The 15176-nt window shown below is 37.6% G+C and overlaps 1 protein-coding gene and 1 long non-coding RNA gene across 4 annotated transcripts in view; one reads left to right on the top strand and one right to left on the bottom strand.

Annotated features, from left to right (window-relative positions):
• Positions 1–4640, bottom strand: part of LOC101735299 — a 22125-nt gene extending 17485 nt beyond the window's left edge. The window contains exons 1-3 of the long non-coding RNA XR_004223227.1: positions 4567–4640; positions 1553–1646; positions 1326–1444 (exon numbers count right to left, since the gene is read on the bottom strand). This is a non-coding gene — a long non-coding RNA (uncharacterized LOC101735299). The remainder of the gene's footprint in view (positions 1–1325; positions 1445–1552; positions 1647–4566) is intronic.
• Positions 4609–15176, top strand: eci2 (enoyl-CoA delta isomerase 2). 3 transcript variants are annotated; one of them, XM_012964399.3, is made up of 11 exons: positions 4609–4750; positions 5154–5225; positions 7925–8087; positions 8752–8850; positions 9360–9545; positions 11271–11340; positions 11765–11867; positions 12260–12380; positions 13427–13516; positions 13895–14038; positions 14926–15176. In XM_012964399.3, exons 1-11 carry the CDS (start codon positions 4713–4715, stop codon positions 15079–15081), a joined length of 1242 nt encoding a protein of 413 aa, XP_012819853.2. In that variant the 5' UTR covers positions 4609–4712; the 3' UTR covers positions 15082–15176.

Below are 15176 nucleotides of genomic sequence, written 5' to 3'. Positions count from 1 at the left end.
AAAGGGGTCCTTAATTTCTTCATGGCTGATTTTCCCTTTTTTAAAATGATGTGCCCCCCCTGGACCCACTCTGACACTGGATTGGGGGGTGGCAGCAGCCCCACAGCTTGGTTGAGGTAAAGCTACAATAACCTGCATGCACTGTGTGCAGAAGGGAGGGCAGCATTACTCACCCTAGTAATTTGAGAGTGGGAATTCTAATGTCAAACATCTCCATTAAAAATTCAGTGGGAATATTCTTATCTCCTCTACTGCGTAAGTCTAATTGCATTCATTCCCATCTCTGTTTCAATGTTGGTATATAGCAGGGGTCCCCAACCTTTCTTACCCATGAGCCAGTCAAGTGTAAAAAGACTTGGAGAACAACACAAGCATCATAAAATGTCATGGAGGTGCCAAATAAGGGCTGTGATTGGCTATTATGGAAGCCTCTATGCACACACATCAGCTTACAGGAGGCTTTATTTAGTAGTAAATCTTGTTTTTATTCAACCAAAACTTGCCTCCAAGTAAGGAACTCAAAAATAACTACCTGGTTTGGGGGCACTGAGAGCAACATCCAAGGGGTTGGCGAGCCACTGGTTTGAGATCACTGGTATATAGAGATGTAACATCCATAACCACCAGTTTTTCATTTGGCTGGATTGTAATATGTTTAAGTTTTGCCAGAAAATCTTGTGTATTCCTTATATATGATGTCAATGTTCTAACCAAAGGCTGTAATTCAAAATCCAAAAATTGGGCCAAGGGTCGTGTTACCTAATCTATGGCAGCTACAATTGATCTGTATGGGGGATCAGTAACATCTTTATGGATTTTTGGCAAACCATAAATTGGTGCCGTCTTTTGATTTTCCATATACAAAAAAAATTGCTATTTCAGATGTAATCCAAGCATTTTAAAGACCAACATCACAGAGAGTGGCATCTCTGCTTAATTTTTTATAGGTCTGACTATGAGACAACATTTGTAACATACTTTTCTAGTAGTCTAAATAGTTTAATACTACCACTCCACCACCCTTGTCAGCTGGCTTGATTATAATCTTTCTATCCCTTTGAGTCCTAGCATCTTTTTTACCTTTTCACTTCAGAGTCCACAATATGCTTAATCACTCTCAAAAAAAAGTCTCAATGTCCTTAGGAACAGTCAGATTGTAGCTTAAAGGAGAATGTTCCTCATTACAATCATTGTCACTGTCTTTAAATTGCTGAGTCTGAGCTGTAAAAGCCTCTCAAATTTAAAACACTAAACTATAAACTGAAAATGATTGAAACCATTAGTAGGACAGAAAGATAATCCTCTGGAGAGTAGTTTATACTCACCCTACGTTAGTGTTCTCGATGAAAGATTAAATACATTAGCTCCTATATTCTGTTTTTAGGCCTGTGTCCTCTTTGTCCATGCCCCCTCCGGATCGACTTTTTTCGCCAGCACTGATTCCCTGAAAAGAAAATTGTAAAGAAAAATTTCTTGTAAATAAATTTTAATTATAAAGTCTATATATTTTATTATTTTTAATTATTTTTTTAAATATTTTTATAAAAAGTACCCGCTCATCCTTAGTTAGGCTTTTCCATGCTTCTGAGTCGCATCAAAGTCTAGTTGAGAGCCTGTCATGATTTTCTGAAACAGTTCTACAATGACTAAAGTCAAATAACATAAGTATTATATAATTAAACAGATTTTAGACAATGGTTACTATTAATTTATTTTTAATTTAAAAAAAGCAATTTCTTTTTAATAAGGCATATGAAGCTGACATAATTGTCAGCATAAAAATCTGCATTGCAGTGCTGGGGTCTGAGCTTAGTTACTATACTAGTCACTATAACTAGAGAGTTTCAATCCTGTTTATGGGTTATGGGTGTTGAATAGAAAACACAAAAACATGGTTAAACACAGAGATATATTTTTTTTAGAATGTTGGAACTAGGCTTGCCCCCTTTTCTGAAAAAAAGTAGTCTTACACTATTTTAACTAATTAACAATTCCCTATTGAGTTACAGGTCAACAAGACATATATGCGATTGTAACTGATACCTCTTGTAAGCTGGAGCACAAGTAGAAGAGGGGAGTCAGATACAGTGAAAACACAGGTTATAGACACTTGTAATAATGGAGACGTGTGTATGAACCACAACACTGTGTTACAGGTGTTTTTTTAAACAGAAGTTACAGGTGTTTTTTTAAACAGAAGTTTCTATTAACTACATAGAGTATACCTATTGCAAATGAATTATACTGCACTGAATATATTTTATCATGGATTAAATAAGAGTGAGTCAACGTGAATTAAACACACATGTGCCATGAGACAATTAATAACATAGGGCATAGGCAATATAGCACTTTTGTTGCACTGCAACACTTAGAAAACTATGAATAGTTTATATTATATTAAGTGACCCATTAAAGAATGTCGCCAAACAGGAATATATATATATATATCAGTAAATATTGTCCTTTTACATCCTTTCTCTTGATCTACCATTTAGTGATAGGCTGTGTGCTCCCTCAGAAATCACATGACCAGAAATAATGCAGCTTTAACTGTAACAAAGACAGAACTCTATCCATTCATTGGCTGATGTGGCCTAGCATATATGTGTGCACTGGGAATCCTATGATCCTAGGAGGTGGCCTTTGCTTCTTAAAATGGCAGTTTTCTATTTAGGAATACCCAACAGTACATACTACAAAAAAGTATATTTTTATGAAAATGCTTTATTTAGATAAAGCAGAGTTTTACATGTTTGTTTGTTTATGCAACAATATTTTTATAGTTTATGTGTGCACTGGGAATCCTATGATCCTAGGAGGTGGCCCTTGATTCTTAAAATGGCAGTTTTCTATTTAGGAATACCTAAAAAGTATATTTTTATAAAAATGGTTTATTTAGATGAAGCAGGGTTTCACATATTTGTTTGTTTATGCAACAATATTTTTATAGACACCTACATTGTTTTGGGGTATAGTTTCCCTTTAATATACATTGGTTTAAGAATTACTGCGCTATACTTATAAATTGGTTTGTAAATTACTTTACTATATATTTCTTAAAAAAAATTCTCACCTTTATTGTTTTACTATTGGTGGCCATACACATAGCAATTCTGATTTTTCGTGCGATCGTTCCCACCCTCCACTGACATTCAGGGCTGAATCGTCAGATATGGAGCAAGAAACAATAGAAATTCTACCTCTTTCTGCCAATTCAGCCCTGAAGGTTTGATTGGGTGCCATCAAAATATTTTAACCTGGCCGATTGACGAGTCGACTGATATCCACAGCCTTCTGCAATATTGGTTGCCTCATCAAGCCACCATACACGCGCCGAATATCGTACGAAACAAGGTTTCGTATAATATCATTGGTGTGTGTATGGCCGGCTTTACAACATGCACCTGGTGAGACCCAGTATGCAAGTAAGTCTGGAAAGGGGGCACTCCAAAATGTGTGCTGGTTAGAGAATCAAATATGATTATAAAATCAGTTTATTGAATATAAAATCAGTATACAATAAGTATAAAATCAGTATAATAATTTTTAACACCAGTAGCTTGTAAACCAAATAGATTCTCAGGTTTGAGAATTGGAGAAAATGTGACTTTTTTGGTTGGCATGGTTGGAAAATTCAGGCTGATGCCACACGTGGCGTTTTTACGCTGCATATTTTCTAATTCTCTCAGCGGCTGAAAAACGCCCGATATCATCATCCATAGAAATAACTAAAGACTCGAGGCAAACCACACAATGCGTAAATACACTAGAAAACGCCTAAGCACGGATTTTTCAAGCGTTGGCTGAAATACGCCAGTATTTGCAAAGCAAGCTATTCCTATGTATACACAAAGGCAGCTGCCAGACCTAGCTGAAATACGCAGCGTTTTTTACTATTTTGCACTATTAGCACCATGGAAACGGGATTTGCTACGTCACCAGTACTAGGCTGAAAAACGCCATAGTCAGGTGCTGTGTGGCTTGTGCGGCGTTTTTAGGCTGAGAAAAAACGCAGCGTAAAAACGCCACGTGGCATCAGCCTCAATGGGTGGTAAGCAAACAGTTAACATTGCCTTAGCTCAAGTCTGTGTTTAAGAAGGGAGAAGGGTGGGGAAATGAAACATGTGTACACTGAGACACTTCAGGCTACTGACAGAGCTTTTATATTGTTTTTTAAATGAATGCACTAATTTACTAAGTTTATAATTACAACAATATATTGTTGGGCTAAACACAACAAAAGAGTACAACACAAGCTTAGATGTTGTGGAGACTGTAGAGAGTGGGTGGTAAGCAAAGAGTTAATTTTTCTTTAGCTGAAGTCCGTTCTGTGTATGTAGAGGGGAAGGGGGGTCCCTTCGGTGCAAATAAAAGCTTGGCGTCTGCTATCTAATTCTTGGTGGGAGGAGGAGGTGGAGAAAGAGCACCTTAAGCAGGCAATGAGGAGAAACGGCAGGCTGAAATAAGCCACTAATAAGCAGTCGGGAGTATTACCACCCAACAGTATGAGGAAGATCCAGAGAGGAAAAAATGGTCACATGGCAGGGTCACGTGTTTACTTACGCTGCTCGAAGTAAGGGAAAATGAAAGGGGAGGATCGTCTCAGGTTGTGACGTCAGCCAGCTTCTCTTTTGACCCCTAGGCTGAGAAGATCCAAGGGTTGGCAGAGAGTCGGGTCCAGGATCTTCTGTTGTATTTATTTAGAGAACATGAGCTTTCTGGAAAAAACAGTCCGCATGACTTATAGGTATGTTTGTAGGCAGGTTCCATTTTTGAAAAGAATTATTTTGGCGTCAATATCACTTTAATGTTTATGGGAACAACCAGGCAGAATAAAACGAAATCAATTAGCCAGTGCGCCCAAACCTGCGTATCAAACACATTAAAGAAACGCCCCTGTAAAAGAGCCCTAAACGTTCCAAGATCAGTTTATTGAGGGGGAGGAGGGGGGGCATCATTTCAGTATTAGTAAACTTGCTAGAATAATGCTCTTGTGCCCAGTGCACCTTGTAACATGCAATCACTTTATCCAGCTTTGTCTGCCAATAGGGCTTGAATTTGGGGTGTGCATTTAAGGTGTTCTTGAATGCAGCACACCTTGACCATATATTATAATCTCTATAGATTCTTTTATTTGCCTACCCTTACAGGGATCTCCATCTCTTCCTTTTTTACCCTTTTTATCTGGTAGACATCAAAAACTTAATTCACAGTTCAAACAGGTAAGTATTCTTGTGTATGTAAAGTATATGAATCCCTGTTTCCCATAGGAAAGGTTATCTGCACATTAGGCTCTCTGCACAGTACCTTTTTTTTTTATTCTAGAAAAATATTCTATGTGTGTCCCATTTAATCATCATAAATGCCTTTACTAAGTGGGCACAAAAAGTGTAATAATTCTAATGACTTACTGAAACCATTTTCCTAGGTGATGGGCCATACTAATAATGTTTTCTCCCTCTTTCCCATATCAGTTTGTAAAAACATTTATAGCTTGTAATAAAGTAATTCCATGTAATTTATGTATTATCAGCACTTGTCTGTGAATCTGCCTCATATAAGCACTTTTTAATTAGCTGTAACTGTGGGCAAAAATCAATTGTTGACATCCATCAAACCGTGTTATATGTACAGGCTTTCATGTGTTGATAATTAATTAAAAAGTTTGTTGAAGTGTAAGTTATAGTGAGTCACTAATCTGGTTTTATTAAATATTCTATTGTGTTTCGATTCAATTAAAAGAAAAGCCTATAATACTTGGTAGCTTATAAATTGCTGAGAGGGTATTGGATTGTGCTAGAGGTTTTCCTATGTCTCATCACATCATTTAAGTGACTAACCTCACCCTAACGAGTTAGATACTTATTGAAAAAAGTCCAAAAGTCATCCATCATACGCAGTCTTTGATTTGCATTTTCATTCCTATTAAGCTAGTAGCCAATACACATGAAGTTAAAAAGCCCAAACATATCTTTCCATTGTGATCCACAGAAGTTGCCAAAGGCAAGACACTTAAATCAGGTAGTTTTCTTATAACTGTCGTTTGAGTGTTTTACCTTCAGCATATCCCATGGATCACAATTAAAAGATTTTTGTTTTAAAGGAGAAGCAAAGGCTAATAAAGAGTTAATCTCAAGCTGCAGGCATACCTTCAGTTATCTCAATAGTGTCCTTTAGTCTCCCCATATTTCTCCTGTTCAGATGATCAGAAGCCAAACAAGAAGAAAAAACACTAAGCTGTATAAAGAAAGACTAAGACCAAGGGGCAGATTCATTCAAGTACAAGTTAGAATCCCGAAATGGGTAAAATTCGGACTGGATACGATAATTTCTGATGATCGCAAATATCACGAAAATGCATAGAAAAAAACGGGTTAGTCATGGTAATATCGTATTGGCGATCCGAAAGTCACAAAATTTTCGTATCTGAACAAATGCAAACAGCGGGAAAACCTTTCTGACTTTGTTTCTACTGTGCATGATTTTGGATGCCTCCCATAGGGACTCAATGGCACTCTGCAGCTCCAACCTGGCCCAAGGAAAGTCACGATACCGAAGCTTGAATGAATCCGAAACTTTTGTACTCAGCGCGACAATACAATTTTGTTGCACAAATTTTGTCGCAAAGGTACGAAAAAGTCGCAGAAAATACGCTCAGTATGAAAAAGTCGGATTCGGAGCGATCGTACTTTAATAAATCTGCCCTTAAAGGTGGCCATACACGCACCGATATTATCGTACGAAACCTCGTTTCGTACGATAATCGGTGCGTGTATGGCATGTCGCGAGTCGACCGATATCGCAGGAAGCTGCTGATATCGGACGACTCGCCGATCGGACCAGTTTGAAAATTTTGATCGGGCGCCATAGAAGGCGCCTGACCAAAATTCTCCCTTCAGAGCTGAATCGGCAGAAGGAGGTAGAAATCCTATTGTTTCTACCTCCTTACCTGCCGATTCAGCCCTGAATGGTGTGTGGCGGATCTTACGATGTTTCATGCGACCGATGGTCGTACGAAACATTGTCAGATCGCCACGTGTATGGCCACCTTAAGTGTACATGCTCAGTTTGTAAGACTATGGGGCTGATTTACTTACCCACGAACGGGTCGAATGGAGTCCGATTGCGTTTTTTTCGTAATGATCGGTACTTTGCGATTTTTTCGTATGTTTTGCGATTTTTTCGGATTCTTTACGAATTTTTCGGATCCAATACGATTTTTGCGTAAAAACGCGAGTTTTCCTATCCATTACGAAAGTTGCGTAAAAAGTTGCGCATTTTGCGTAGCGTTAAAACTTACGCGAAAAGTTGCGCATTTTTCGCGTAAGTTTTAACGCTACGCAAAATGCGCAACTTTTTACGCAACTTTCGTAATGGATACGAAAAACTCGCGTTTTTACGCAAAAATCGTATTGGTAACGAAAAATTCGTACAGAATCCGAAAAAATCGCAAAACATACGAAAAAGTCGCAAAATGTTCGTTTTCAAGTCGGAACTTTTCCAATTCGGGTCGGATTCGTGGGTTAGTAAATCAGCCCCCATGAATCAGCTTCCTGCTGATTGGCTCAGAACCACATTCCTAAGGGGGGGGCAGGAGAGGGGAGAGAGCAGAGAGCTGCGTGTGTCTGGCACATGAATTACAGACATGTCTCTACAGACATGAATTACAGAATTCTCTATCAAATCTTTTGATAGAGAAGTCAGTGCAGCCTTTTTGTCAGTGCTCATGGCTGTATTTACATAGACCTTTCTGATAAAGCTTACTTAGTTTTTACCTTTCTTTCTCCTGCTTTATCACAGAGTATTGTACAGATTAAGTAATAACTCTCTTAAGAATAACCTTATTTTAATAAAACCTGCAGTTTTTAGACATGATTTAAATACCTCTTACAGTATTGTTATAATATTTCATACCATATAGGACAAGTAAGCTAAGAAGCCTTACAGCCCTTAACCTGCATACCACAGGGGCAACAATGCAAGCACGGCAGGAAGACTTTGAAAAAGCTCAAAGTAATCTGAAGTTATTAAAGAACGATCCAGGCAATGAAGTAAAACTGAAACTCTATGCACTGTTTAAGCAGGTATTCAAATATTAATTTAAATTTTAATTGAAACTTGGAAAGGGTTTACTTGAGTTAATCTAATATTTGTTATTATTCAGTCATTAATTCAGTTAGTTTGCACAGAAACTACCTTACTGTAGCTGCATATTCACAAACAAGTAAAAAAAAGGCTCAATATTTCCAGGTATATTAGGTGACTAAATAGTGGCTTTTCTGTTAAGTTCCTTGACAGAGCTCTGAAAAGAGGAATATTTTTACTTCCATCTGTTTACAATGAACCCACTTTGTGGACAACTGCCACCTTTTTACACACACATACAATATTACTTTCTATTATAACAAATTTTATTTGGGAAAAAAAAAAGCAAATACAGAAGTATATGCACAGAAGCCTGAAATATCTGTGGCAAAAAGATAATACATAGCTTTTGGTCATAAAGATAGTATTTGAAAATATTTTGAAAAATTATAGTTGAATGTGAATAACCTTTTTTGTGTTGTTCAAAAATATTGTCCAGCAGTATATGAATGGTACAGTAACCAGTAACTAATAATTGTTGTTTATGTAGGTTGTCTTTAGGATTGGCAGAAATATTACTGGAGGTAGAATTAGCTAATATAACCTTTGTCCTTTGGACTCTTGTTTGGTTCTATAACAAAACATTAACAATTTATCTCTTAGGCTACACAAGGACCTTGTAATGTACCAAAACCAGGTATGTTGGACTTTGTAAATAAAGTAAAATGGGATGCCTGGAAGTCTTTGGGAAGTTTGCCAAAGGTAAGATTCTTTACTGTAAATTCTGCACTTGTACTTAATTGTATCTGCTATTCTATCATGCAGGTATGCTTCATTCTTTATCAGAGCTTATCAGGTAGGTTAAAAGCAGGTAGATATTATCTTACTGTTCAAGTCCAAAGCCACTATCCGGATTTTTCTTAATCCTCAAGGAATATCCGTTTTTATGACAAAAGATTTATGCAATTATATAACACTGTTCATGAAAGAAAACCCTAGTATCCTAAAATACACATGCCAAAAGAGTTGAACAAAAAGTTACAATCCACCAAAACACAGCCAGTTTTGGGAACTTATGTTGTTTATGTATTGCCTTACATAACTAGTTTTTATTTGTATTGCAAATGGAAAAATAAGTCAGAACTGTAAATGTGAAAGATGTACAGCAAAAAAAATATACATTATTATGCTTGAGAAATTATTTGGGCTTTGCATTTTCTCACTATGTTTACATATCCAGCGCTACTTAAGAGTCTGTCATTCTTTTTTAGGATGATGCAAGACAGTCCTATGTGGAGCTTGTTTCCAGTTTGGTGTCTTCTGAATCTTCCACCAAAAGTAATGCAGATCCTGGTATAGGCCATAAGAAGTATGAAACTATTCAGGTTTCCCGTGAAGACAATATTATCAAAATATTTCTAAATCGTCCAGAAAAGAAAAATGCTATTACTCTTACGGTACAAAAAATGCATGGTATTTAATATGTTAACATAACCATTTTATAATTGATTTGCTTTTATATTATGCTGTGCAATAATATTGCAGCAACTTAATCTTGGTTATTTACAGATCTGGATTAACAAATATAAATGGGATTTTATATCATACTTTTGTGTTGCATTACTGAGTGTACTGATACATACACACTGTAGCCCGGTAGCCTGATGTCCGACGGAGTCTTTTAGCAGATAACTATAACTGTCGTGGGCGACTAACTGCTCCAAAATGCCTTTCCACCAGCAGCAATTTGCATTTTAATGCACTTGATGCTAAATTTAAACTTTTTTTGAAAGCCGTTGTGAAAACCTTTTCAACAGGAGAAGGAAAGGTAAAAACTAAGTTAGCTTTATCAGAAAGGTATAGGGAAATACAGCCATAAGCACTCACAGAAATGCTGCCCTGACTTATCTGTAAAAAGATTAGTTGTGCCTGTTTTCCTCTGCCACAGACACGCAACTTTCAGCTTCCTGCTCTCTCCTGCTCCCCCCTCCCTCAAGAATGCTAAGAGCTCACTCCCCCCCCCCCTTAGGAATGTGGATCTGAGCCAATCAGCAGCAAGCTGACTTAAGGTGGCCATACACGTGGCGATCTGACGATGTTTCGTACGACCATCGGTCGCATGAAACATCGTAAGATCCGCCACACACCATTCAGGGCTGAATCGGCAGGTAAGGAGGTAGAAACAAAAACTTCTATGGCGCCCGATCAAAATTTTCAAACTGGTCCGATCGGCGAGTCGTCCGATATCAGCAGCTTCCTGCGATATCGGTCGACTCGCCGACATGCCATACACGCACCGATTATCGTACGAAACGAGGTTTCGTACCATAATATCGGTGCGTGTATGGCCACCTTTAGTCTAACTAACTGAGCATGTCACTTGGTCCCGGTGTCTGTGCAGGAGCAAGGCATTATGGGAACTTTCTTTACACAGCTCAGCGTTTTTTCTTCCTGTTTGGCTTCAGATATTCTGAACAAGAGAATTATGTGGAGACTTAAGGGCACTATTGAGAGAACTGAAGGTTTGCCTGCAGCTTGAGATTAACTCTTACTAGCCTTTCCTTCTCCTTTAAGTGAATCTGAGGGCTCTGGCACATGGGGAGATTAGTCGCCCGCGACAAAACTCCCTGTTCGCGGGCGACTAATCTCCCCGTGTGCCAGAGCCCTGAGAGTATTGAGGGAGCACTAACACGTGGCGCGATTTCGCGCAAATCGCCGAAAAAGACTCGCGAGTCTTTTTCGGCGATTTCCCGAAATCGCTCCGCCGCGTCTGCCATCCCGCCGGCGACTTACATGTTCGCCGGTGGGATGGCAGGGGGAAGGCAACTCGGGGAGATTAGTCGCCCGCGAACAGGGAGTTTTGTCGCGGGCGACTAATCTCCCCGTGTGCCAGAGCCCTGAGAGTATTGAGGGAGCACTAACATTATTATCTAGGTCTGTGACACAGTAGGCTGGCAGTATGCTGTGAAGTGCCATGGTTTACTTCTTACTAAAAGCAGTAGAAATTATTGTAAGTAGTTCTATGCCAAATTCTGCTGTGGCCCTTTATATATTCAGATATGCGTTCTTTTTTTAAAATGTTAACAGCTTTCACGCCCTTCTGTTTGTTACAGAATATCTAAGATTTTCAAACAGCACATTGAATGTGCAGATAATAATGCATGTATTTGCTTATTTTTCAGATGTATAAGGAAATTGGGGAAGCTTTGGAAGAAGCTGGCAAAGATGAATCTGTTTTTGCTGTCTTATCTGGTAGGCAAACATACAAAGCATATCAGACAGGTGCCAGACTAGGTCAGGGGACACTGCCTTAAAATGTTTTCTTAGAGAAAGAGCAGAATGGTTTTTGAGAAAAAGGGGGCTTTCCCATCTTAAATATTGCAATATCATTCATAAAAAATATTAATTCCTGCTTTATGCACTTTAACAGAGGAATTCAGCCTCTAATCGGTCACCTGTGCGTATTTAATTGGTTAATATTTCTTATCTGATATGGTCTCAATAATAATATTTCAATTACCTCCAAAAATAACTTTTATGCATATCTCCTCTTGTTCACACCATCATGTGTAATATAATATTAGTAATCCCTACTTCTATATGAACAATAAGAGAAATTCATTAATGTCAGCATGCAGCAATCCTAAATTGTAATTTGATATCTATTGCACTTTAGGTTTTGGTGACTATTTCTGCAGTGGCAATGACTTAAACAATTTTACCAACATCCCACCAGAGGGAAAAGAAAAGATGGCAAAAGATAGTGCAGATCTGTTGGAGTAAGTTTTAAAATATATATATATTTTATTTTTTTTTTTGCAGAGACTAATTAAAAAAGTTATATACTGTGGTTCATTTACTAACACTGGGAATATTTGTTCATGGCAGTAACATCTGGCAACGAATCCAGTTTTTGCTTCCATTGCTTTACTTGCACAAAGCATAGCATTTTGTGCCTTTTTTTGCACTTTTCACTTTTGGGGTGAAGGGGTTCTAAAGGCAAAAGATTTTAGTTTATATTTAACTTCGAATGGCATAGTCACCTATGCCCCTCTATAATTTATACCCCTGCTTTTTGCTTTTGTGTTATATTTGTATTCTGTAGCCTTCCTCTCCTCTAGAAAATAGTAGTTCACATAAGAATAAACCATTTGAATTTTGTGTTTTACAGGACTTTTGTTAGCAAGTTCATTGATTTTCCAAAGCCTCTCATTGCTGTAGTAAATGGGCCAGCAACTGGGATCTCTGTGACTATATTAGGATTATTTGACCTTGTGTATGCAACTGATCGTGTGAGTAGTTTACCTACATTTTAAATATTACGGGTTTTTTTTGCATCTCTGGCAAAATATAACTCGAAACAACTTGGGTTAATGTCTGATCTTTGTTTCCATAGTCCCACAAATTGTTAATAGTTCATGTAGTTAAAACAGCATTTGAGTTAACACTTAAATGGACAAGAGCCACAGAAAGAATAGTCGGCCACCCAAAATAACAAAATATTCCAGTAAGTGACCAGCAAACCCAAGCAAATGTCACACAGTGCATTGGTGCTATTTGACCACATATTACTTGTTGCAAAAATTCTTATACTTGAATTATATGAATGGGATGATACAATACATAACCCCAATAGCTACATGACACATAGAACTATATAACTTTCTGGTTCTTTCTACATACTGAATTGGATCTTTATGAGTAACTTAGAAGTAGTTGAAATACCCTGCTTAATTTACCCAGTACTGGGGTTCTGCTCTGTTACTGTAAGTAGTGCATCCTGTATCATTCCACCCATACTGGGTTAAAGGTGAAGTATAATCATTCCATCAAGATAAGCTATTGTGTTAATCCCTAAAGATAAGCAAATTTACAATATACATGCATTCTGATTTTACTAGATAAATTACCCAGTTTTCTCTGCTGTCTCAGGCAGTGTCAGAAAGGCCTTCTTTGATTCCCAGGTATTCTGGTGCCCAAACATCCAGTCCTCTGAGTACAGTCGCCCAAGGCAGTGGGCCAATGGCATCCACCCCCAACAGTTCATGTGAGCGTGATGGTGGGGGGCACATTGCAATAGGTATGACAAAAGTCCATCCAGGACAAAACAGATATGTGCCTGACACCCCACCAGTGTTGCTCCGAAGGCACATGCCTTTTCTGTCTATACCTGGCTTATAAATCAGGTGAATTTTATTTTTAGTTTGTCAACTTCTGTATTATGTGTGGCTGGAGTTCATAAATGAGTTTTAAGTATTTTTTTCATAAATATGAATCTGTGAATTATGTTTTTCTTAATTCATGAAAATAAAAAATGTTTCATTTATTTTCTTTGTAGGCCACATTCCATACTCCATTCAGCCAGCTGGGACAAAGTCCAGAAGGCTGTTCTTCTTACACCTTTCCTAGAATAATGGGCTTAGGAAAAGTAAGTCTGACACACAAAATAGTTCTTAATCTTTATATTAATATATATTTAATATTAAAGGGCAACTAAAGCTGTGAATAAACACAGTAGTCTTAGGGAGAAGGGGTGTTGTGCTGTTTCTCGAGGCCAGCAGCAATATAGTACTTTTGTTTTTTATTAGTTTGTTTTGTGCTTTCCTCCCAAATCATTTTCTTGCTAATACCTTCTGTAGAGTAGGTGCAGTATTAGGAGGTGTTGAGGGTTGCAACTAATCTTAATGGGGTTGCATGAGGGCCTTAGCCCATTTATTGACCACCACTGTTTAATGTTTTAGCTTGGACAGTTTAATTATTATTTAAAGTGTATTTTACACATTGTGTGCTTTTGTTTTTCATGTAGGCCACAGAGATGCTCCTTTTCAACAAAAAGTTGACAGCACAAGAAGCTTGCAATTTAGGACTGGTAGCAGAAGTTTTCCCTGACGGTTCTTTCCAGAAAGAAGTATGGGAAAGGATAAAAGATTATAGTACCCTGCCCAAAAATGTAAGCATTGTAACTCCTTCTACTGCATCCGTTAAAGGAAAACGATACCCCCAGAACGAATACTTAACCAACAACAATCTTGCCAAACTGGAATATATGTATCAGTAAATATTGGTCTTTACATCTTTTCCCTTGAGCCACCATTTAGTGATGGGCTGTGTGCTCCCTCAATGATGACTTGACAATCAGAAATAATACAGTTCTAACTGTAACAGGAAGTAGTGTGGGAACAAAAGATAGAACTTTGTCCATTCATTAGCTCAAGTGATATAACATATATGTGAGTCCTTGTTTATGCCCACCATGAATTGTATGGTCTCAGGCCCTTAGTACTTAAAATGACGGTTTTCTATTTAGGATTACCCAATGGGGGTATATATATTTTTATGACAACAGTTTATTTAGATGAAGCAGGATTTTACTAATGAGCTGTTTAATGCAATATATTGTTATAGGCAGGCTGTTTGTTTGAGATGTTTTTTCTTTAAATACAACAAATGTGTTTAATTGCACCACTTTTTGGTTAATTGTCCAGTTTTCTTTAGTGCCAGCCTTCTTCTAATTTTTGAGGTATTTTGTTTTTGGGTTTCCTGTGGGCTGAAGGTTTTTTGAGGTTGAGCACCTGGTCCCCATATACTAATAGGGTGAAGATACACTTAAACTAGTCCAGTTGGAACTTTTTTCTTTTTTAATTTGATATTTTTATATTGACCTACATTGTTTGGGGGTATAATTTTCTTAGAAAACACTCAATCATGTACAGATGAAACAAACACTGTGACTCATATCACTGGGCAAATGTGCACCAGCGCAGTGTATGTCGTAGAAACCAATTATATTTTTTTTCAGTATTTAGTAAAACTGACTTATTTGTTTCCCCCCAACAGTCACTGGCCTTCTCCAAACAACTGATTCGTGTAAATGAAAAAGAAAAGCTTCATGCTGTAAATATTCAAGAGTGTGAACGCCTTAAGGAAAGATGGTTATCAGAAGAGTGCATGAATGCCATCATTAGCTTCTTCCAAAAGAGAGCTAAATTGTGAATGTCTTTGAAATTTATGCTAGGAATGAAATATATTTATGTAATGGAAAGCAGCCATGTGTATTTTATTAAAACAGATTCATGTTTTTCAACTTA

Source organism: Xenopus tropicalis, chromosome 6 (assembly GCF_000004195.4).
Source record: "Xenopus tropicalis strain Nigerian chromosome 6, UCB_Xtro_10.0, whole genome shotgun sequence".
Taxonomy (NCBI): Eukaryota; Metazoa; Chordata; class Amphibia; order Anura; family Pipidae; genus Xenopus; species Xenopus tropicalis.
Note: the sequence above shows the minus strand (reverse complement) of the source record. Positions and strands in the feature narration are given on the sequence as shown.

What these genes read in the sequence shown, in the direction of transcription:
- eci2 (XM_012964399.3), top strand. Translation starts at nt 4,713, where the DNA reads ATGAGCTTTCTGGAAAAAACAGTCCGCATGACTTATAG. An exon ending in TTAATTCACAGTTCAAACAG is followed by an intron (nt 5,226 to 7,924) that starts GTAAGTATTCTT and finishes CATACCATATAG; the next exon opens with GACAAGTAAGCTAAGAAGCC. An exon ending in ATAGTACCCTGCCCAAAAAT is followed by an intron (nt 14,039 to 14,925) that starts GTAAGCATTGTA and finishes TCCCCCCAACAG; the next exon opens with TCACTGGCCTTCTCCAAACA.